General features: G+C 45.7%; 1 protein-coding gene across 2 annotated transcripts in view; it reads right to left on the reverse strand.

The window, feature by feature from the left end:
• Positions 1 to 25,259, reverse strand: part of DGCR2 (DiGeorge syndrome critical region gene 2) — a 76,813-nt gene that overhangs the window by 36,157 nt on the left and 15,397 nt on the right. For both annotated transcript variants that reach the window (XM_048514108.1, XM_048514107.1), the window contains exon 2: positions 9,556 to 9,678. In XM_048514108.1, coding sequence (XP_048370065.1) covers positions 9,556 to 9,678 — 123 coding nt within the window. The remainder of the gene's footprint in view (positions 1 to 9,555; positions 9,679 to 25,259) is intronic.

The raw sequence follows: 25,259 nt of genomic DNA on the forward strand, positions 1-25,259 counted from the left end.
CTGGTGCTCCGTGAAGCCGCTAGGCTTGCGCGCCAAGAAAGTGGAGGCGGGGCTGCCGCGCGCTTGAGAGAGCGCTCGTCGTCGTCGCTGGAAGGAGGCGCTGCAGCCTGTGGCTTCCCGTGCTGACGGGAGCCCTCCTTCAGAAGACGTGAGGAATAGAGGGAAAGGAGGGGGGGAACAAACAAACATTAGGTAAAAAGGAAGGGAAGCTGAAGAAAACTTAGAGCCCTGAGGTAAAATGAGGAGCTCTGAAAAAAGCCTTGCTCTCCTGTAGAGGCAGGAAGTCAACTGGGGGACTTAACCCTGACGAGGGGTCAAAGGGAAGCAATTCGTTTAAAGAAGATCCTGCCTCCTGGTAGCAGACAACAGGAACACCCATCAGACTTCCTACGTCTACTGGAGAATGTGCTGAAAACTCAACTTATACATGAGTATATACGGTAGTTATTTCTTGCTGTCATAGCTCAATCATTGCCAGAAGGCTATGTGATAAATGCCTTTGCCTGGACATTTCCATCCGCCAATCAGCCTCCTCATCTGAGAATCAGACACTGGCTACCTGATTGCCCAGTCGCACTCCGTCTATTTCTACATCTGTGAAGGCTTCCCCAGATATCTCTGCCCACACTAAACTCCAAGACGATCTCAAACATAGGGTAAACATTAGCTGTCCAACAAGATTCAAAAGGCAGTGCCCACAGTTGGTGAAAATGTTGGTGTGAAGTCAAACAAAACCCAAGAAGAGCTACCATCAGAAACCAGAAGCATACTCTTACAGTGACCAGGGAATGAAGGGCCGTTGTGGTCCTCCTATCCCCTCACCCACAGTGAGGCAGACATTAATGTCACTTCACTGTTAAGTGGCCCTCCAGCAGATACTACAGCAGTAATGAATCCCAGATGGAAAGAAAATTCCAGCTCAGCACCATGGGGACTTGTGCTGCATAGGAAGATACGGGAAATGAAGGCAGGAGCAGGGTTATAAGGGAGACCAGATGAGCCAGAAGCAAGCCCCACAACGTAAGCAATGCAAAGACATACATGACAAAAACAATGCAAAGACAGACATGACAAAAACAAGAAACTTGGGAACAGCTGATGTGTTGGGGAAAGTGACTGAAAATCCACAGTGGAGGAAGCTTCCGAGAAAAGCAAACACCTTGGAATCAACAAGCCAACCAGAAGAACAGGGTAAATTTAGGGGGACGGCAAAAAGAGGAACTATTCGAATGTTTTGATGAACACCTGAGTGTCACCCATGCATTAGACTTACAGTATCACAGTTTTAACAGCCCAGAAGCTTTAGCACTTAGATGGGAAGCCACCAAGGAACGCCAGAGTTGTCCCACAAGAGGAAGGCAATGGCAAACCATCTCTGCTCATCTCTCGCCTAGAAAAGTCCTTAAGAGATTGCCCATGTTGGCTGCAACTTGACAATACTATCGTTATTACCATTACAATACAATCAGTTAAAGCAACATCCCACTGAAGGCAACGTTAATAACACAGAGCCTGAGTTGCCGAACGGTTGGCGAAACATGCCTCACACAGATTAGAGCAGGGGGTGTCGAACTCATTCGTTATGAGGGTTGGATAGGACATGAATGTGTTTTGGTCAGGAAAACAGTGTTGGAACTGGCAAATCTTTCAGTGGTCTATTCCTCCCCCACCCCAGACCTCAACAGAACATGATTTCATAAGAGCAAGATTCAAGGCCGAGAGGAATTGAGGGTGCATGCTGTGTAAATCCTCCTAGCAATTTCAAGCATGCAAGCAAGTCAGCGGCAGCAGAAGGACTTTATCCTTTTTAAAACTAAAGATCAAAGATGCAAAACCACCAGGCTGGTGCTTAGGGAAAAGAACCAGCAAAAGAAAGCAAGTGTGTGTCGGGGGGGGGGGGGGGCATTTTGAGTGTCAGGGCTTACAGTTTAGCTGGAATTGAAAGTAATTTGGTGTTAAAAATAAAAATGCGCAAAAAGGAGATACAGGGGAGAGCGAGACAACTAATAAGCAGGACTTATATATATGCATACATATATATAAGGGCCCCTTAATGATTTTCCCCTAGTGTAAACATGCCATGAGGATTAGGCTTTCAGCTCTACCAGAGTACAGAGAGGCCCTCGAGGGGCAGGCCCTGGGTAAACACAGCTTGAGCGATCACTCTGATTTGTGAAGTAGGAATGGATACCTCTGCTCAGTACTTTTGGTCTTTGAAACACAGATGTTGGGGATACTTCACTGCCAGAACCAGCCACTCGTTTGTGCAATGTCCCTAGCCAGAGTAAGACTACCACAATCCACACAGTTGGCTTTCTCATCAAGGGAAGTTTTGGAACAGTCCAATTCTTTTATAATCAGGCATAATGGGCAGAGAAATGCATTTCTACCATCTTTTTTTTTTTGCCTTGCTTTCCTCTCCCTTTCCCTCCCACAACTCCTTTGCATCTTTACTACCATCTAATAATCCAGTTGTACTTCGCCTTATCAGCCATTCCCTCTCCAGCCCGCAATGACTGACGGACAAGAAAGTCGGTAAAAGACGTCTCCTTTCTGATGGTGTTAATGGTTTAACAAAGATCCTGGAAGCCATCCTGCTACAGACGTACCTGCACAAGAATGCCGCAGGCAGAGGCTCATCCAGGGTTTTGTAATTATCACTTACGGTAAGAGAAAATCATCAGTTACCACAGCTGCTACTACCATGATACTACTGTACAGGAGCTAAGGCCTCCAAATTATCCTACCTGTTTGCAGATAGTATTCCCTTGATTTACCCCACCAACAGCTACTGTAAAACATTTTCTCAGAGAAGTACAAAACAGAGGGCAGTTGATTGCTCCCTCCACCCTCCCCACAGAAAGTGGTAAAATAATAAATAATTTTGATTGCTCCCTCCACCCTCCCCACAGAAAGTGGTAAAATAATAAATAATTTTAAAGTTTAATGAGAACCAAAAACTGCAAAAAAAAAAGCTCTTTAAAGAGCAGCATTAATATTTATGCCAGTTCAACTAAAGTATTTAATGTACAGTCGAAGGTGTTCACAGCCGGACTCAACTGGTTGTGGGCTTTCCACGGCCACGCAGCCCGGAAAGCCCACACTAGTAAAGTGTTTAAGTTTAAGCAGCTCCAATTAATTATTGTAACCTTTAACACGGATGGCTGCTTGCGCTCCTGTTCTTTTTTGAAAACACTGGCAAGTACAGTGGATACCAGCTGGAAATATTTTGCTGTGCTTCTAGGTTCTGCAACCAACTACTGCCAGGCTGAAAGGCAAACAACCCTCCCTCCGACCTTCACCAACAACCACACCAGAATGAAAAACAGAAACACACAATGCCACCCACAGTACAGCATTCCTGGCTACAGGGAACGCGATGACATATGACCGATGGATTAGACCAGTGTGCCAACACTGTGTTTAGTAGTGTAAACAGACAGTACCAGTCCCCCAAATCTCATCGTTATCCTCAGCTTGAGGAAAGGAAAGACAGTAGAAGCAGCATGCTTTAAGAGGCCTTGGGGACAAACAAAAAAGACAGGATGGATCCAAGGATCCTTCACAGCGCTACCCATCATCAAACTAGGTACAACACAAAAACTCTGATCCTGTAGCGATCAGAAGGGATGGTTGGTCCTTCATCTAGACCAGGGGTAGGGAACCTGCGGCTCAAGAGCCGCATGCGGCTCTTCTGCCCTTGCACTGCAGCTCCACGAGCCGAGCTGCCGGCTTCATCCTTGCCTGCCCTGCAGGCAGCAGGGCGGGCGCATCTAACCGCCCGCTGGACGGATTGTCGCTGCGCCGCGGGTTTCACTCAGCCGGCCCCGCTGGGACGGGGCGGGTGCTTTCCCGGCGGCCGGCAAGGCCGAGCCGCCGGCTTCATCCTTGCCCGCCCTGCAGGCAGCAGGACGGGCACACCAATTGCCCACAGATGGCTGGGCCACACCGCAGGCTTCCCCTCTCGCCCCCCCCCCCCCATTGGAGTGGGGCGGGTGCTTTCCCGGCAGATGGCGAGGCCGAGCCGCCGGCTTCATCGTTGCCCGCCCTGCAGGCAGCAGGGCGAGTGCACCAATTGCCCGTGGCCGGCTGGGCAGTGCTGCGGGCTTTTCCTCTCGGCCCACCCCTGCTCGAAAGGGTATATTTCTCCATGCGGACGGCTAAAAGGCTGCCACTGGTTCTATTCCTTTGCCCGTTCGCCTGCAGGCAGCAGGGCGGGCGCATCCATGCGCTTCTCAGAATGAGTGGAGTAAAAGGTAAAAAAAACCCAATATATACAGTATTATCTTTATTTTAAATGTCAAAAATTATTTGCGGCTCCAAGTGTTTTCTTTTCCCGTGGAGAACGGGTCCAAATGGCTCTTTGAGTGTTAAAGGTTCCCTACCCCTGATCTAGACCAGAGGTGTCAAACTTGCGCCCTCCAGATGTTATGGACTACAGTTCCCATCATCCCCTGCCAGCATGATACTGGCAAGGGGTGATGGGAACTGTAGTCCATAACATCTGGAGGGCCACGAGTTTGACACCTATGATCTAGACATTATTTGGGGAAGGTTCTCAATGCATTCTGCCCCAAACGTCAGGGAACCCCATCACTGCACTGCTGAATCGTGGCAAAATGCCGAACTCCAGGCTATGATGTTTTTCCTACTGCTTAGAGATGGTAAAGAGTGCCACCCTCCCATTCATATCCACATACGAAGCGGCACATTCCAATTCCTAGGCTTTTGACATAGGCCGGTGTGATGGGTGTATTCCCTAAGTTTAAGTCTGAATGTGCCAGCAATGGCCCGGGCAAGAGGACATTTCGTCCACACGGCTTTGGTTCTTCTGTCATCATGAAAGTATACCCTGCAGAACCATGTGACCTCAAGGACAGGAAGGGTGATCTCCAGAGACAGTTGCAAACAAGAGCCTTGTTGTCCTCTTCGGCAATGCTTTATACTGGCTCCTTCTCTTGGTGTTGCCACCCCTCCGGGCCTTGGGACCGGGCGCCACCCATATGGGATTTAAGTTGTCTTTGTTTTAGAATTTCTGTATGCTGCTACTGATTTTAAGGGTTGTAATTGTGTTTTAACTGTTGTTGGATATTATGTGTTGTGTTGTAAACCACCAAGAGCCCTCCTGGGATAAGGCGGTCTACGAAATCCAAATAAATAATAATACTAAAAGAAGTAGTGCACACGTATCCCAAAAAACTCAACACAAAAGACATGTTATAAAACTGCTGTTATGTTGTTGTTGTTTTTGCAGTGCTCTAAACAGAATTTTAAGGTTATTAATTATTTCCATCTTCATTTCCTTGTCCTTTCCAGGAGCGATAAGTTTTGAGGAGTTACTGAACTGCATCTCTTGATCGCTGCTTCCTGTTCGATACACAAGCTTCTAGACCCCCGTGTTTTAATGCATCTGGTTTGCATGCTTCCGACGCTGTTTCGAAGCCGAGGGAAAACGAAAACGCGAAATTAACTTTCTAAATTCACCCGTAAGCATGATTGATTCTTGACATGGAGGCGCTACTTTCCCAGCTCGCTGGAATTTGGCTCATCCAGCTCCCGCCCTCAGCTTCTCTTCAACACATCCCCTCTAATGTGGTCTGTCTGGCTGCTGGGAACGCTGAAGTTCCCAGTTCCAAGTCTCCTCCTCTTAAGTTATTAGGCCCATTTGTTATCTGGGCACCTAGAAACAGCTGCTTCCTTACAAATTAGCCCACATCATTCGGCAAGGCAAACAGAGCTCCCCATCTGCGGCAAAAACAATCTCAAAACAACCAACCTGAAAGGGAAGCCATGTGCCGGAGGAGTGGGGGGTGGAAACAGCTGGCAACTCCCCACCCATGACAATATGCACCTCTTATGTAATCTTGTGAGGCTCTTTGATTGTTAAGCTCCGTGTGGCAGGTCCGCTTCCTCCCGAGCCGTCACTCAACATTCTAGTCCGACAGCTTAAGGTGAACACGGCTTTTTAAAAAATAATGAAGCAACTACACATGTCAGAGACTTATGAAACACGTCTCGTGGAAAGGTCTCTCTCTAAGTCTCGGGAGCGCAAAACAAAATACAAACCACCGCTGAAATCAGGTTGATTCTTCTGCCAAAACTAGCTGACTAAGAGGCTGCAGAAAAGGGCATTAACTCGTTCAAGTAAAACAGCACCCAAGTAGCTGTGGAAGAGGCACATTAAAACTGAACCAGGACTGAAATTTGGATCAGAGCTGAAAACGAAACTCTCCGGCATGTTTTCCTAACTAGGATTTGCTTGCAAGGCGTCTCGTTAATGCTCACTTGACTGGATTTTTTTTTACTGTGGCGCTGTAAGATTTTCTAGATTTGACAGCTGGCGTTGGGCAATTTTTGTTTCTGCACAAGCCGCAGAGTGAGGATTCAAAGAGCTATTTTCGGCAAGGCCAAGAGCTTGTGTGTGCCAGGAATGAGTGTCGGTTTTTCACTTTGAGCAGGACCCCCCCCCCCCCCATGTCACCCAGCGCTTTGCCAAGGAGCACAGGGAGGGCTGTTGTTTGCCTCTCAGGACTGGTTGTATGGCTTTTTCAGTCTTGGCCTATGGCTGTGAAAGGACAGAATGGCTCTCCAACCTCATCTCCTTGGCACCTCCTTCATCAATCAGATTTGTCGAGTACAGCGAATGAGGGGCAAGTCCCAGCCAGCATTTTCAACTGGGAGTGAACATGTACAGTGTTGGTGAAGGACTGGAGAAAGCCCCTTGATAACTTGAAAAGGGGCTTGGATAGATTTACGGAGAAGAAGTTGATGTATGGCTACCAATCTTGACCCTCCTTGATCTGAGATTGCAAATGCCTTAGCAGATCAGGTGCTCAGGAGAAGCAGCAGAAGGCCATTGCTTTCACATCCTGCAGGTGAGCTCCCAAAGGCACCTGGTGGGCCTCTGCAAGTAGCAGAGTGCTGGACTAGATGGACTCTGGTCTGATCCAGCAGGCTAGTTCTTACGTTCTTAACTGGTCCTTCCAACCCTTCTGTGCCTGTCAAAACTGATAGCTAATCAAGTGTAAGAATATTTCCAGGAACAAGTCTAAGCGCAAAGAGTTATGGTAAACTCAACTGTGAGGAAGCTACCACGAGGGAAAATTGACGCATAGTCTATATAAGTGACAAAATTAAACGGCAGAATGGGCCGTACCATGCCATATGGGGAAAGAAGGGTGTCATACCTTACATGCTCTTCCATAGATCAAAAAAAAAAACCCTCCGTGTAAGTAAGTTGCCATGACCTAGATAGCTCCAGGCTAGTCTGTTCCCATCAGATCTCAGAAGCTAAGCAGAGTCAGCCCCAGTCAGTAGTTGCAAAAGCAACCTCCAAGGAATACCAGGGTCGTGACCTAGAGGCAGGCAGCGGCAAACCACCTCCAAATGTCTCTTACACTGAAAACCCTATTTTTTTGTATGTGCTATATGTCAGCCATGACACGATGGAACATACAAAAAAAATAAGTGAGGCTATTAAGGAGAAAAGTTCTAGCTTTGCTGTCTGCTAGATTTCCCCATTCAGAAAAAAATTATTAATGTAAGGGAACTATGAAAAAGATGTAATCCAACAACCTGCAGTCTGGAGTGGTACAATCTATTCTTCATTAGAGCTCGAGGACATCTGGGTAAACATCTGAGAAGGACCTTTCACAGGTAAGTTCAATGGTTGTTCTACCACCCTGCCTGTGTGAACCACTTCACTGTTCCCTCTGTTTAGACCAGTGGTTCTCAACCTTCCTAATGCCGCGACCCTTTAATACAGTTCCTCATGTTGTGGTGACCCCCAACCCTAACATTTATCCATTTTACAGATGGAAAACACTGATGCCGAGAGTCTTAGGCGACCCCTGTGAAAGGGTCGTTCGACACCCAAAGGGGTCCCGACCCCCAGGTTGAGAACCGCTGGTTTAGACCAAGCCGCAGTCGCTTTCATTGAAGGCATAAACATTTCGTTGGTTGTACCGACTTGCTACGTGTAACTCGCCACAAGTCCCTGCGAGAAAGGCAGACTGTAAATAATGAAAATAAAGTACATAAATGCCTTAATCAACACTTTGCACCCAATTTTCATGAGCACGGGGATAAACTGTAGCTAGCGAACCTAATGGACTGGCTAGGCCAGGGGTAGGGAACCTGCGGCTCTCCAGATGTTCAGGAACTACAATTCCCATCAGCCTCTGTCAGCATGGCCAATTGGTCATGCTGGTAGGGGCTGATGGGAATCGTAGTTCCTGAACATCTGGAGAGCCGCAGGTTCCCTACCCCTGGGCTAGGCAGTCAATTGTGAAATGGCAACTGAAGACGTGGGTTTCCCCTCTAATTCTCTTAAGAAGAAAATGGACTTGAAAAAAGGAGCGGACAAATTATAAATTGGTTGCTTCCCCCCCCCCCTCCCCCTGTGCGGTTTTCCCTGACACGTTTTGTGGGCATAAGAGATGGAAACTTCAACTTCAGAGAAAAACACAAGATTTCTAAAATCCCGATAAAGCTGTAGCAGGCAACAAAAAAAAACACCTTGAAAATGTGCACGTTACCCAAAATCAAATTCAGATTTCAGCCACACCGGATGGGGTATTCAGAGCTAAACCAGGAGTTTAATCCTGCATGCAGAAGACATCTGTTACCCACAGCGGAGCTGTTTTATTCTGCGTATCAGAGTGCTGTATGAGAAGAACAGAACAAAATACAATGCTGCACGTATTCTCCTGTACAAGCAAAAACAAGTAAACTGCTGCAGAGCCTTTCTGCTACAGCACTGCCTGACCCTCTTCACATCCTATGCAAAAGGGGAAGGTACACACCAAAGTGAAAATGAAGAAAACTTGTACCAACCAGGCTACAATAATAACTTCAAAAATTTGTTCTCCCACTGGAGAAGCAATTTACTTATAAGTAACCAAAATAATGTTATAATTTTACAAACAGTAACAAAATGTTTTGGAAAAATTGTTTACATTCTCCCATTAAAATGTAAACAATTTTTCCAAACACAATTTTTCCAAAACATTTTGTTGCTGTTTGTAAAATTATAAAATTATTTTGGTTACTTGTAAGTAAATTGCTACTTCAGTGGGAGAACAAATTTTTGAAGTTATTATTGTAGCCTGGTTGGTACAAGTTTTCTTCATTTTCACTTTGACCCTCTTCACAGGCATTTGGGGAACAGGGCCAGTGGCTATTTTGCTTCACGGCTCTCAGTTTCCAACTTCATTTTACTAATATCAATGCAATCAGGTAATGTACTGCATGCATGAGGCTACATTGGTGCTATTTTTCATGATCTCTGTGCAGAACACGTACTTTGCATGGAAAGAAATGTTTCAATTTAGCCCTGGTATCTCCAAATAGCAGTTGCTGCAAAAGACATTTCTCTGCCTGGGTCCCTGAAGAGCTACAAAATGAGGTTGGAACCAAGAGCTGCTCCAATCGGAGTAGGTAACTCTGAGTAAGATGGACCCCTAGCACCACTTTGGTGCACCTACACAGCTCTCTTCCTCATGAAATGTTTGCAGGACCCAAGCGGACAATATAATTTATTTCAGGAGCACTTACTCGGACAGTCGACTTCATCGCTCTCATCCTCACAAGTGGGCCATCCATCGCACTGCCAGTTCAGAGGGATGCATTGGATCGACCCACTGCGGCAAGCGAATTGCCCTGGTACACAGCGCAGCTCTGTATTAAAAAAAAGAAAGAAAGTGTTGTTTGAGAGACAGATCAAACAAGATCTCACCAGCCCACCTGGAAACTTCAAAGGACTACAGCACCACACAAACAAATGTTTCCCCTTAAAATAGTTTAGGCATCAATGTTATTAAAGACAAACTAAGTGTTCAAGACTGGGCATGTAACTACCCTGGAAAGAGCTGGGTCAAATTTTGTAATGCAGAAGAAGTCAAAAACTTTGAACACAGGTGTGGCTCCTCTACCAACCACAATTATTTGATCAGTCAGACTTTTCAGACTTAGGGATGCTTCTCAAAAAAAATGTAGCAGTGCTAGCTGCCCCAGCTTTCCCCTGGGATGGGCTGGCGTGGGCAACCACAGCCAACCATGACACTTACAAATCTGGGAATTCATAGTTTAAATCTTGCCTCTGCAATACTACAGACGGCCTTTGAAAAGCCAGCCTCTCCCTTCTCCATACGCAATGTGGATATAATCCCTCTGTGGAGCAGGTAGACAAGGATAACAAGACAATTTTTTAAATAAGTTAAAGGTCAACTGAGAAGAATGCTTACACTTGCTCATTTTAACGGCTTTCCTTCTGTTATTTTACGTGGCAGATTCAATAATATAGAAATGAGCAAAAGGTTATGTTCTTGTAACGACTGACAAATTGAAATTCTGTTCCGCCAACTGTTCCGCTGTTCTAAGACTGAAAAAATTAGATTTCACTATTTTAATCTCTTTTCCTTGATACCTAATGAAATGTCTGATCTGTGTAAACTTCTATTTCTGTTGGATACTTCTGAGGTTACAATTTGTGAATGGGCAGCTAATTTTTTAAGGTTTTCAAGGCAAATAAAGGTGGTTGGCTACTGGCTGCCTCCGCTAGCAACCCCAGTCTGCCTTGGGGGTCTCTTATCCATGTCCTAACCATGACCAGCCCCATTTAGCTTCTGAGATCAGATCAGCCAGGTCAGGATCAGGTCAATCTGAGCTGTGGGGTAGTCCTGCATTTGTAGGCTGGTGCTGAGAATCTGTATTATCTTCCTAGCTCTATATGAAGGTATCAGAAACGTGAAGGGCGGAGAATCAGATGGATGCCCAGCCTTCCACAGGAAGTGACAAGATTTAGCTCCTGCCACCCTGAGGAAGGGGTGGGAAATCACCCATCCAGGATGCCCAGAGTCGCCTCCAGGAAAACATAGAAGTATTTGGGAGGCCCGACCATATTTGTGTGCGTGTGTGTCCCCACCAGTATTTTCCCCACCGTTTCCAACCGAAAAACTTGAAATCTGCAGGAAGACTGAAAGAATTCATTTCTCTTTTGGAAAGGATGAAATGCGGTAAGACATGGCTTCACTCAGTGATGTATAGGAAGATTATCATAATTATCATTATCTAATGCTGTGCAGATTGTCCATTTATGCTGCAGAAAAGGAGATGTTCATTTAAACATGTAATTTAAATCACACTTAAAATCCTATTGTGTGCCTAACGGTAGTGTCAAAGAAGAGTTCGATGTCTAAAAATGTAGTCTAATATGCAAAAACACAGCAGTGACTGTAGGAAAGATTTCTCTATCCAAATTGATTTCCTTTTATTACAAAAATCTGTATTTTCTACTTTCAATTCTCCTCCCTGTCCAAGGGAGAAAGATGCATTTGTCCAGGTCAGGCAGAATGGGGTACATTCCCATATTTTTACATTCTCTACAAATACCATATACTATGCTGAATTATTGATGATGCATTTTACCTGGTTAAAGCAGTACAATAAATTAAAACTTGATAATGAAACGTTGTATATATTTCAATTCCGCCGCACCCCACAAATCTTTTCCAAGAGTTGTTCCCTGCCCCTTGGCTTCAAAATGCCCAGAAATATTCAGTCTGAGGAAAGTATTCCCATTGGAACATCCTAATTTACTTAGAATGGGCATCCAATGGAAGCCAGGATACAGCTGACGGACAGAGATACGCCAAACTAAAACAAAGCAAGACTCTAGCCTAGCTGGAGAACTCTACACACAGCGCCTTAAGCTCCATAGCAGAAAAAAGCAAGACAGAAACACATTCAAAGCAAGTAACACTTATCTGCACTCCCTGTGAACTTCTGCCATCCCAAGTATTTTCCAATGGATGACTAACCAAAGATACAGACAGGATTTAACAGGTGAAAAGGCACAGTGTAAAAAATCTATTCTACAAAGGTTTTGCAACCTGAGAAAAAGAATAACAAGTCTAGCCTAATACAGAGACGGTAAACTCCTACAGGTACTGACTGGCCCCAACAAAACAGCCCTCCGGACAAAATGGTTACCAGCAGCTCTGCCACTGGGCCTTTCACTCTGTTTTAGAGGCTATGCAAAGCAAGCCATAACAACTGATCTAATAAAATGGGAATGAAACTAGTCTCTCGCTTATCTGCACCCCAACACATACACACACACACGCACAAACAGGGCAGGCTTCTACATACTGACTGCGGCAGATAGGCCTGCCAAAATCTGTTTCTGCCTACACTGGGGACTATTGCATTCTCTAAAACCAACATTCTCTAAAACCAACAGCTGAACTGTCCTACAGACCCTGCTCCCATGGCTGTGTGCTGAACATGTAAAACGTCAGGAATTCTAAAAACATATTCAACCATGACTTTAAAAAAGCACAGCTTGAAAACTCAATCTCACTATTTTTAATAAACATGCCTCCTGACTGCTGAGAACAGTTCTCTGCAGACAGACTTTTGTCAAGTGGCAGACGGCAGAGCTGCCTCCTCGGTCCCCCAGTGGTCGGACTCTCTGCAGTTCCAAATCAATTAAGGCTTTGTGATACAAGATAAGGGTGTGCCCTTATCTTGATGTTTTAATGCATTAGCGGGATCATCCCCCAAAGTCAACAAAAGAGTTACCTGAACTGGTACAAGTCAAAGAAATTCCAACTTTGAGAATAAAGTCCCCATTTTCCTCAAATGAGAAAACAGATGTTTATAACAAGACAGAACTGAGTAGTACCCTGTTTCCCTGAAAATATGACTTATACTGAAAATAAGCACTAGCATGATTTTTTGGGATTTTTGGAGGATGCTTAAAATATAAGCCCTACTCCAAAAATAAGCCCTAGTTACAGATTTCCCAGCGCAGTTGATCTGGCCACGTGGGGGGGGTGCAAAATCACCTGGGGGGGGGGGGAATATCCCCTGAAAATAAGCCCTAACACATCTTTTGGAGCAAAAATTAATACAAGACCCTGTCTTATTTCCGAGAAAACACGGTATTCCTACTGTGGCATAACTGCTCTACAGGTTAATGACGCTGGCGGATTCAAAACTAAAATGAGTATGCAGTTGTTTTCCTTCAAATTACAGACAGCGTAATGTAGTGGTCAGAGAGGCAGCTGGAACTGGGAGGCGAAGGGTCAAACCCCACTCTGCTAGGAAAGCTTGCTGGGTGTCCTTCGGCCAGTCACACATTCGCAGCCTAGCCTACTTAGCAGGATTGTTCTGAGGAAAGAAATGGAGGAGAATGATGTAATCTGCTTTGGGTGCCCACTGGGTCATAAATGAAGTAAAGAAATCAAATGGAGGGAGGAGGCTCATAGAAAATGAAAGCATTGAAAGCCTAAGGGAGGGGGGGGGAGGTGGAATCCAATGGAAGACAGACAAATAAGGAGTGAATTGGTATTATAAAGTGCCTCCTCTCACAGAGCATAAAAGCGCTTCATGCCAAATCTGGGAAATGAAAATAGGCCTATCCTCTCTGACAGATCACCCACTCGGAACAATCCTTCAGGTCACAACACGGCTCAGAACTCAGACTTGCCAGACTAGCACACAAGACAATACACGTTACAGCAAGGCAAAAACAGCTTTGACCCACTTGCTTATTTCTGCCCAGTCATCACAACATACAACGCAAAACACGTTAAAAAAAATTAAAGCTGAAAACACTGGCTCTCCAGAGCCGAGAAAAGCAAGAATGCTAAACTCTGAGATCAGGTTTTCTGTAAACAACACTTGGGGGCGGGGGGGGGGGGGGCATTATGGATTACCACCACTTAATTCAGAGCTTAAGGATGTCCAATCCATGCTCAAGCCTCTTTTGTGTACTCAAACAGTGTGTGTAAGGAGGGAGGGGGGTGTTTCAAGTAACTTCTGAACTGAGAGATCAGCCTTACCATTTGTGGTTGCAGGAATCACGGAGGCCACCTATGAAACAATATGCATATCTCACAGCTGTCAAGAATGGCACCCGTGCCTTTACTTCTAAAAACACATCCCCAGGCAAAGGGATGACAAGATGTGATCCTTGCTGGGCCATAGCTTGATGGCAGCTTACTTGCCTCTGCCACCAGCCGGAGGATTAAAATTCACACGTGAAGAGGACGCTTCTCTCTCAGGATGGAAAGACCAGCCACAGGCCAGGCATTTGCCAGAGGTGCAGCACAAGCAGATGCAGAGAGCTTGCTTCTGTTGTACCGTGGCCACCCCAGCATGTGCTGGGGCACATTCACCCTGGACTTGAGCAATAAGCCCACAAGGAACAAGACCCAACCCTGCTCAGAAAGTGGGGAGAATCTGTTTTTGCAGAGGGAAACCCCCTTTTCCCAATCAGGCTCCCAGACACACTCTCTCTCTCCAGGAGCTTTGAAGGGGGTCTTACTTGCTTGTTGCTGCCACCACGTACCTGGTTTTCTCTCCCCTTCCCAGCTTGATGCCAGGAGGAGCATCAGGTGGGGCTACTTACTAGTGTTGGCATCCATTTAAGGTTCACAGAGCCAGCGTGGTGTAGTGGTTAAGAGTAGGTGCACTCCAATTTGGAGAATCGGGTTTGATTCCCCGCTCTGCCACTTGAGCTGTGGAGGCTTATCTGGGGAACCAAATTAGCTTGTGCACTCCAACACACGCCAGGTGGGTGGCCTTGGGCTAGTCACAGTTCTTCGGAGCTCTCTCAGCCCCACCTATCTCAAAGGGTGTTTGTTGGGGGGGGGAGGAAAAGGAGATTGTAAGCCGCTCTGAGTCTCCTTCAGGAGAGAAAGGGGGTATATCCAAACTCCTCTTCTTCTTCCTGCTATCAGCATCTCTACAGAGTAAACAGGATTGCAGGAATTATGGTACAGATATTAATAAAGAAAGGGTGTATGGGTCAAAAGGATGCTTCCTCACTGAGACTCAAGGCAGATTGTGAAATAGAAACCCATGTGATCAGACAGAAGATATCCAATAAGCAATGCAAAGGGGTGAGGATTACGAAACTAGAATTGACAGGAGGCATGGCACGCTCTGTATTTGATTTTGGGCGTAAACCTAAAGGAAAAAGCAGTCCACTTGTGCCAGCAAAGAAAATGGCTAATCGGCTGCACCGACAGCATGTCACAAACCTTAGCAGCATCCTAGCACCTTATACTAATGTGACAATACAAGCCATTCGAACCGGGCGACAGCTGCTAGGGTTGGAAGCTCCCAGGGCTTAACCTGAAGGGTCAGGACTCCTTCTCAAGACCTTCGAGGAAGGAAGTTAGAGCTTAGGGGAGTGGCCAGATGCAAGGGAGCCGCGTATTTTCCATTCAGTGTGAGTGCTTCTGCTCTTCCCTCCCTCCCTCCCTCCCACAGCCACAGGGCTTTGCCCTCAAACCATTAGGCAAATTAGACCCTAACCTACCAGATTACAGAAGCACGATGGCTCAGTAGCAAATCGCATACATTGCACATAGAAGATTACACAAACACCTCAAGTTGTTGTATGAGACATCAGCCCATTCATCTATCAATGATGAATCTGACTGGCAGCAGCTCTCCGGGGTCTCTTTCATCTACTACCTGATTTTTTTCCCCTTAGGTAGAGATGCCAGGAACTAAACTGTGGATCTTCTACATCGTAGGTGTCAAACTCGAAGCCCTCCAGATGTTATGGACTATCATGATGGGAACTGTAGTCCATAACATCTAGAGGGCCGCAAGTTTGAGTGTTCTACATGCACATGTCCAACCCCGTGGCCCCTCTCATAAAGCCCGATCTTAAATCCCTGGCACCCCCAGCTTAAGGCTCTCTGACAGCAGGTAATGTGAACAACCTTCTTTGTCTAAGCTTCCAGAGACGGTTGCCAGTAGGAAGTAGAAAGCATGCAGCTACAGGTCACATGGACCCAGCCGTTCACTATTAGGATCCACCATCACTCCTGAAACCTCAGAGCCTTCTGCATCAGAAGACCTGGCACGTGTCCATGTGAGCAGGGGGAAATGTCCCCCCGCCCTGCTCCCCATTATTCTAAAGGATTCAATAACATTTCATCTTAAAGCTCGGGAGTGTAATTAAATAAATTGCATGGAGGGAGCTTCTAAATTAGAATCCATCCATGACGTTTTTTCAAGGACTTGCCACTCACATTCTGGGAAGCCAGACAGCTATTTAACTTACTTGCAACCATTTGAAATATTAATGCACAGTGGGCAGGATACCTGAAAGACCCCCTCTCTTTTTTAAAAATTATAAGCTGTGTGTGCAAGTCATAAATCTGTAGCTTTTAACGGCAGAAAAATCTATAGCTAATGTTCAGAAACAAAAGCGTGAGCACTATGAAGAGTGCAGCACTGAGAACCCGTTTATGCGTGACTTAGGACACCAGGAACACACTTACCACTGCGGAGATTCACGTGGTCCAGCACCTCACTTTAAATACTTCTCCCTTATGTACCTGAGCTTTAGCTCAGAAAGAAGTCACCCTGGTGTGCTAGTGGTGCATGAAAAAGATGAAGAGTTTGGATTCACACTCCCACCTTTCTCTCCTGTAAGGAGACTCAAGGTGGCTTACAAGCTCCTTTCCCTTCCTCTCCCCACAACAGACACCCTGTCAGATAGGTGGGGCTGAGAGAGTTCTGAGAGAACTGTGACTAGCCAAAAGTCACCCAGCAGGAATGTAGGAGTGCGGAAGCACATCTGGTTCACCAGATAAGCCTCCACCACTCGGGGGGAGGAGTGGGGAATCAAACCCGGTTCTCCAGATTAGAATCCACCTGCTCTTAACCAGTAAACCACGCTGGCCCAGACTCCACCACTCTCCTATCACGGTTGCTTAAGAAACTGACACCTGCTCAATCCCGGCCAACACAGCTCAAGCACAGACAAAGAGAGGGAGAAAACACTGCAAGGGTAGGAAAGGCCAAGTTCTGCTCGAGGAAAATCCTCACCCTAGTGCGGTGATGGTGAACCTTTTTGAGACCCAGTGCCCAAATGGCAACCCAAACCCCACTTATTTATCGCAAAGTGCCAACCCCGCAGTTTAACCTGAATGCTGAGGTTTTAGTTTAGAAAAAGACGGTTGGCTCCCTCTTCCTCTGCCCCACCCACTCGAGTAGGAGCCAGCCTGCTCTAGCCTCCAGCAAGTCCTGCGCGCACTGCTCTGTGCCTCTCTAGCATCTCTGCCTCCTCTATGCCCCCCCTCAGGCATTAGCCACTCAGAGCACAGGCACCAGGCCCGCCAGCCGAGTCCTCCCTGCTCACCGCGGCGCATGCACATCGTGCTCAGTGGCCCAGGCCAGCCTCGGTGTGTGTGTGGGAGGGGGGGTGATTTTCCACCCCCCACATGACGAACTCTGTGTGCGCGTGCCCACAGACAGGGCTCCGAGTGCCGCTTCTGGCACCCGTGCCATAGGTTCGCCATCACTGCCCTAGTGGAACACCTGCAGGAGAAGGCGATAACAGTGCTCTGTGTAGCTTTGAGCATTGGAGCATCTGGAGAAAACTCAACTAGTGATGAGGTAAGCCCACTGCCATTATACAATGGCTGGGAAGATCAGGTGACCGGTAAGCCGCAGCTGGAGACTTGGGCTGCACCCTATGAAGCCAAGGGTTGTAGGATTGGTATGGCAACAACTATTAAGAACAGAGGGATTCTGCCCTTCCTTAGAGATGCAAAGGAGGAGGACGAACAATGGTACATGCAGCTAGGGAGTAAAGACTGAAAATCACAGATTTAGGCAACGTTCAAACAGTTTCTGAGCTCGACAGAAACGTTTAATAAAATCACAGCCTCTTCAGGAATGGGAATATAATACCACTTTGAGCTTTCAATTTGTTTTCTTCTACATATAAATACAAAGAATCATCTACAGTTGTAGGATGTGTTCATCAAGTCTTCTATATTAATACCCTGCACACATAATAAAAGGAATCGGTTTGGGAGAGTCTGCACGCCACCCAACTTTGCACTATTTTTGGAAGAATCTGATTTCGAGCCCACTGCATATTTCTGCTAAGTGGCCCATATAAATGTTTGGAAAAGAAATAAAAGGAGGCCTGGTTCTCTAAACAATAGAAACTCGAAATTCAGCAAGGAAGCTTACTCCTCACGGCCTCCAGGTTGATGGCTACTGCAGATTACAACAGATTTCCATAGATTAAAATTGCTTTTGTTGTTCGGTCTCATAAAACCCTGGGCCACAATCAACTGTAAGAGGCTTTCTGAAAGAAAAGTTTAGGCTGCAAACCTACACACAATTTCAAGCATTGAGTGGCGTTTGCTGCTGAATCAATGTACAGATTGCCAGAAGCAGATATTAATTTCCACCCAAAGTTTGATAGCTACCAATGGGTTGGAATGCTGAGATCCATTCCACTGAGAGAGGAAGTTCTTTCATGAAACACATCTTGTATAAAGGGAAAGCTTCTTCTGTTGGAGGAAAGTATATCTGCCAGCAGAATAGAGCCGCAAGATGCAACCCAGCAAGTGCAACGTTTTTGTCATGCTATATTTGAAGCTGAGTTAATTTTCAGTTTACATTTTAAACACCTGTTTTTACAGCGTAACCAATGTCAGTTTGCGTCCAGATGATTTTACTCAGGGCATACAGATTTAAAGCACAAAACACTGAAGATACAGAGCTTTTATTAACTGAGAGATCCAAGGCAAAAAAGAACACTACAAAGGGCTACACTGTTCAAAGACATCTACCGTTTTCCAGCCAGTTATCATTCTGGAATGTCCCTGTGCCCCTAAACTGCAGAAAGTAAAAACATGCTGCGTTCTAGAGAACTGTTCAAGGAGGTATGTACAAACTTACGATTACGCTTTACTGAACAAATAAGTTATGCCCAGAAGTGGAAGACAACTTGAGCCTGAAGGAGACCTTAACGTAACTTCAAAGCAGCCCAATCTCAAACTTGTTTGAAAAAAAAAATCCATGGGTTGGGGAGGGGGGGTACTATAATATAAGAATGTCTAGGATTGCAGCCTTAACATAGAAAGGTATATCTGCCCTCTGTACTTGCTAATTACACCTCTCTCAGGTTACAAAAGCAACTCTGAGACATCCAGTCTCTTAAGAAGTTCTAGCGATTTCTCTATCTGGACATAGATACCATGTGCAGTGGAATACCAATTAATACTCTTAACAAGCTTACCTTTTAGGTTCTCTAGTACCAGCCTACAGCCCTGTTACAAACTCATCTATTCAAATGGTGAGCTCTTGAAGTAGAAATTCTCCTTGCTTGTCCTGCCAAAAGGCAAAAGACCTGTAAGACTTGAGGGAATTCCTGAGTTCCCAAGTTCCAAAATGTCCAAAAATTACCCTACATCAGAGGTGTCCAACTCTGGCGCTTCAGATGTCCATGGACTACAATTCCCATCAGCCCCTGCTGCAGGGGTTGATGGGAATTGTAGTCCATGGACATCTGAAGCGCCAGAGTTGGGCACCCCTGCCCTACATCGTCCAACTGAAGTATGGTCCCAAGAGGAGTTCTCAAAAGAACACAGCTCTTAAGCTGAACTGACATAGATCAATGGAGGGATCCCAGCTTACTGATCGATCCCAAGCTTTGTAGGCACAAGGCACCAGGTTTGATCTCCAGAGTCTCTCAAATAAAAAGATCTGAAGCAGCAGGCTGTCCACAGAGCAGCCACTCTGAAAGTCTGTGATAAAAACAAGCATCTCACATGCGGGGCTGGGATTTCCAATTGTTTTCTCATCAAGTTTTGCACTTGACGGCATGAGCCTGGGGCAGACAGATCGTTCGCAGCAGCTCTGGAAAGCTCAGGAGTCAGCAGGTTTCATGAAAAACATACATCTTGGGTTTCTTGCAAGTCACGCCAAGCAAAATGTCATCCCCGCATTGAGAAATGCGAGGGCTTGCTTCGTAAGAGCCAGGAAAATCTGAAAACCGTGTTAAGCAAAGCAACTGTCGTGACACATGACGAGCTCCTCAAAAAGCTCACAACTGAATTCAATAAAGTGTATTAGACCCTTCACGATTTGAACTAAAAATACACGAAGGGAATTTGTTTTGTTTTGTTCTTAAAAGACGAGCAGAATGTAAAAGACCGTGCGATCACATTCACTCCTCTTTCTCCCCATCTTATCCTCTCATCTTTCCTCCCTGAACGCTGCTTCCAAAAGCCAAGAACCTTCCCAGGCAGCCTGAGAACACAACCAGCGCTGAAAACTGGCCAAGTCTCTACACGTTTGAAACGCTCAGGGTGGCAGCGTCCAGAAGGAGCTCAGCACCACCGTTTTGCCGGAAAGAGCCTGAAAGGGGGTCAGGATCAGAGGTGGGATCCAGCAGGTTCCCGACAGTAGGTTACTAATTATTTGTGTGTGCCAAGAGGGGGTTACAAATTGGTGATTTTGCCGTGTGATTTTTGCCTCAGTTACGCCCCTCCTCTCAGCAGTAGCGCGCAGAACTTGAAGCAGTCTAGCAGGAGGTGCACCGGCGTGCGTGGCAGCCTGCGTCTGCGTGCATTCGTTTCCCACCCAAGGACCGGCGCAGCGGTTGCATCCTTACCACAGCCCCACCCAGGAATGCCCCGCCCCGGAATGCCCTGCCCAGCCGCATTGGCGCTACGCCACAGTTTGAATCCCACCACCATGGGAACCTGTTACTAAAATTTTTGGATCCCACCACTGGTCAGGATTGTTCACGCACCCTTTCTCAGCTCCTCACCGCATCCAGCAAGCCTATCGGAATCAGATAACCTGTATTAGGCATGAAAGAAGTCAACAAATTCCGTACAGGCAGAGCCAGAAACGAATCACCAAACCAAGGTTTTACTCCAACACAAGCAACAGGAAATTTGCCACCGAAACAGTTACTTCGGCCTCACTGTTGTTGAGCAAAAACTCCAAGGGAGACACAAAGCGCCGATTAGGAAACAATGAAAAGAGGTTAGGCCTCAGATTGTTCAATTTTTGGACATACAAGCAAAATGGGCTCCATCAAATCTTCATTGGTTAAACAAAATGAGCCCAATCGTTTGAGTTTTGGAATACTGGCAAATCGCCCTTGAAGAAGGGATGGGGGAAATGAGTTGCGTCTTGCCCTTGTGAAAACCCATCTAAGATTGTGGGTCGGGAGTTGGGTGTAAATATCTAGCCAAACTCAAGCTTCTTGGGAATAATCCCGAGTTACTTCCAGGCTCCTCACAAACCACACTCTGACATTACATCAAAACCAGCCAATTATGGCTTGTGCTTGCCCTGGCTATCAGAACGGCAAACTCAAGCTACCTGAATGGAACTTGGGACTCTCAAAAGCTTATACTCTGGGAAAAAAATCTTGTAGGAAATTCAGGTGCTGCTGAACTCAAATACTGCTCTTCTACTAAACGTAAGAACAGCCATGCAAGGCCTGTCAAGTCCAGCAGTCTACTCACATGCTGGTCGATCAGGTGCCTCTAGGAAGCCCACAAACAAAACAACTGCAGAAGCATAGGGATACTCCTCTGATACTAGAGAGAATGATACTTACCATGAATATAATTAAGAACATAAGAACTAGCCTGCTGGATCAGACCAGAGTCCATCTAGTCCAGCATTCTGCTACTCGCAGTGGCCCACCAGGTGCCTTTGGGAGCTCACATGCAGGATGTGAAAGCAATGGCCTTCTGCTGCTGCTGCTCCTGAGCACCTGGTCTGCTAAGGCATTTGCAATCTGAGATCAAGGAGGATCAAGATTGGTAGCCATAGATCGACTTCTCCTCCATAAATCTGTCCAAGCCCTTTTTAAAGCTATCCAGGTTAGTGGCCATAACCACCTCCTGTGGCAGCATATTCCAAACACCAATCACACGTTGTATGAAGAAGTGGTGAAGACAACCCACGAGCTGCTCTCCCCTGGCTAGGCAGGAAAATAACTGGGGAAAGATGGGCGGCTTCATCACAACCAGGAAGGAGAAAAAGGTTCATTTCCTGCCTCCCTGACAGGACGCTGAGAAACATCCATAAGACGTCCTCCGCTTAGTGGGAGAATAGTTTTGCATCCTGACTAGTATCCATTTTGGCTAGTATCTGAGGATATTCCAATCCTCCATGGACATGCCCACTTCCCTCTTAAAGCCTTCCAAGTTGGCAGCTGTCACCACATCTTGGGGCAGGGAGTTTCTCAGTACAGTAAACCAACATGGTTGCCAGCCTGAAACCAAGCTACAGTGTGTGATTCCATTTGCAGTGGTAAAAAGTTTGATGAAAATCCAAAAATACTTACCCACCCAGTTTAAAGGCACAGGAAAAGGAGGGAGCAGCTCAAGGCTCTTCTCATATAGCTCCAAACTATGGTTCAGAGTTCGTCAGAGAGCTTCTTGAATCCTAACTAATGCCCTCTAGAGTTCTTTGTTAAATTCAGCGTTATTTAACTAGAAGTATGCCATTTTAATTAAGATGTCATTACTGTATATACTCATGTATAAGTCGAATTTTTCAGCACATTTTTAATGCTGAAAAAGCTCCCCTCGACTTATATGCGGGTCATTAAAAAAAAATTGTGTTTTTACTTTGCCGGCCAGCAGGGGGCGCAGTTTTTATGCTAGCGGCACCGAAATTTCAGGGTACCCTCAGAAGACACTCCTGATGATACCAGCCAAGTTTGGTAAAGTTTGGTTCAGGGGGTCCAAAGTTATGGACCCCCAAAAGAGGTGCCCCCATTCCCCATTGATTTCAATGGGAGCTATTAGTAGATGGGGTTGGCTTTTGAGGGGTCCATAACTTGGGATTCTTCGAACTGAACTACCTCAAACCTGGATGGTCTCATCAGGAGAGTCTCTTTATGATACCAGCCAGGTTTGGTGAAGTTTGGGTCAGGGGATCCAAAGTTACGGACCCCCAAAGGAGGTGCCCCCATCCCCCATTGTTTTCAATGGGAGCTATTAGTAGATGGGGCTACCCTTTTGAGGGTCCATAACTTTGGACCCTCTGAACCAAACTTCACCAAACCTGGATGGTCTCATCAGGAGAGTCTCTTTATGATACCAGCCAGGTTTGGTGAAGTTTGGGTCAGGGGATCCAAAAGTTATTGACCCCCAAAGGGGATGCCCCATCCCCCATTGTTTACAATGGAACCTAATAGTAGATTTTTCATTTCTGATAATATCCCTCTTAAAATCTAAGTTGGGTTACATTTGGACATACAGATGATGATGAGGAATCCAGTTTTGAAGGATTTTAACTCTTGTGTTTTAGCTTGGTTGCTGGTTGAGCTAAGATTTTTGTAAAGTTATTGTTGAGACCATATTGTTCTTGTTGACCCTCTTTTCCACTTACAGAGCCAGTTTATTGTTTTTCTTTGAAATAAATATTCAAAAACATTTAACCTACTGATACCTCAATTGATGTAATTTTATTGGTATCTATTTTTATTTTTGAAATTTACCAGCAGCTGCTGCATTTTCCACCCTCGACTTATACGCAGGTCAATAAGTTTTCCCAGTTTTTTGTGGTAAAATTGGGTGCCTCGACTTATATGCGGGTCGACTTATACACGAGTATATACGGTATCCTTCATAAAAAGGGCTGTTATTGAAGGTGAGGGAGAGGTATAAAGTTACACAAAAGTACCTGGAAGGTCAGGAACAAAACTGGGAGTCGAGATTTGAAACCTTTCAGGGTGAAAACGGCACAAAGCCTGACATTCAACAGCTTATGGGAGACCAGACCATTTTGTGGGGTTATTGAGACCCTGTAAGCCATCCGCCCAGATCAGACGCTCACCTGTAAGAAGTCTTGCCAAAGCTAGATGCGAACCTACAATTTGAGATGTAATAGAAAGCTTACGGGAAACTCTTATATACCAATACCAGAAGGGCCAACTGACTTTTTAAATTTTCAGTTTTGGAAACAAGGATACAGAAGCCTAATTTTACGACAGCTTCTCAAAACAGTCCCAACACAGATTATGCATACGACCTAGATTATCCAGAGGAAAGACGTGGAAAAATGGTGATGGCATATAGAACAGCCCTCAAGCTATGAGAATAGCTCAGAGATGCAGAATACATCGACCCTGCAAGGGCGATGTAGTGATCGTTTGGGAGACTGTTCATGAAGAACATTCTGTACACCACCTTGAGCTACCTAAAAGACAAGCAGGATATAAATTTAATAAATGCCTAAGTAAGCCAGTTTCTCTACACCACATGCAGGCAATCTGAAGGGGCTGCCAAAATGGGCACGGATCCCTTTGTACACTTGAAATGCACAAGATATCATGGTATGTTAACAAGCGACATCAGCCCTGCAAGTTTCCACATCCCAGATTATTTACATTAGGGTAATTAAGGGAAATTCACGCTTTCATACTTTTTAGTTAATCTATTTATTTTTACCCTTATTAGCTTCCTTTCTACCTTGCAGAATTCATGGTAGCTTACAATAATAAAAATGCACCTGCTCAATCCAGTTGTTTCATTTTCACCAGGGTTGTGTAAGTTCCTGAACTCAGAACATTCTAAGTTAATGGCTTGTATTCAGTGAAGCATACACAGAAAGTACATGTGGTTTTTTTTTATTTTCCCTCCCAGTCCTGTTTAAATCCCCAAAACATTGTTTCTGAGCGTCACATGACCCACAAGGAAGAACAGCCATGTGGGGTTAAAGCTGCAGTGAGAAGAGAATCTCCCCTTCCTCTTGCATCCATGGAAAAAAAATTGTACTCCCCCCCTCCAAAAAACTCATGTGGCTCTACAGATCTCACTACTTCAAGAACGACCTGAAGGAGTGGAGAGGAAAATGGAGAAATCAGCGTTCCATTCATGCTTCACTGGATACAAGACATTGCTAATCCTTATTCCAATTTAACAAGCAGCGGAATGACATTCAATAGGACAAAACAGAGAATGTTTTCTGGAATCCCAGCTATGAATTCTCAAATCCTCAATCAGCTTCCGTCAGCTGGGGGGGGAGGGGAGGGGGGCGCATACCAGTCAGTGTTGCAAGTCACAGCGGCAAAGAGGTATCAGCCATTTCAGCCTCTCAGGAAATAGGATACTGCAAGAGTTAGAAATAGGAAGAGAAGGCCGGTTGCCAGTGGCTATTTGGTCAGTTTGGCCAATGACAATCGGCTTTTCAGCATGGGATGCTGAAGATCATAATTTCTAAGCTATAAAATGTGTGAGAAGGTGGAAAATGGTAAAGCTGCAGAGCCGATTGTTTAGAAGGCAAATTGGGGTACGAAAGCAAAAAAAAAATGTTCTTTGTTCTTATACTTAGAGTGTGGAATCTGCCCTGCCATGAGTGGAAAGGAAGACTGCAGGCCGGCTGTGCTATAAACGGGACATAACTCATGTAGAGGTGGCCGGTATCAGAGGTGGGATCCAACCAGTTCTCTC

The sequence above is a fragment of the Sphaerodactylus townsendi genome, linkage group LG13, assembly GCF_021028975.2.
Source record: "Sphaerodactylus townsendi isolate TG3544 linkage group LG13, MPM_Stown_v2.3, whole genome shotgun sequence".
NCBI lineage: Eukaryota > Metazoa > Chordata > Lepidosauria > Squamata > Sphaerodactylidae > Sphaerodactylus > Sphaerodactylus townsendi.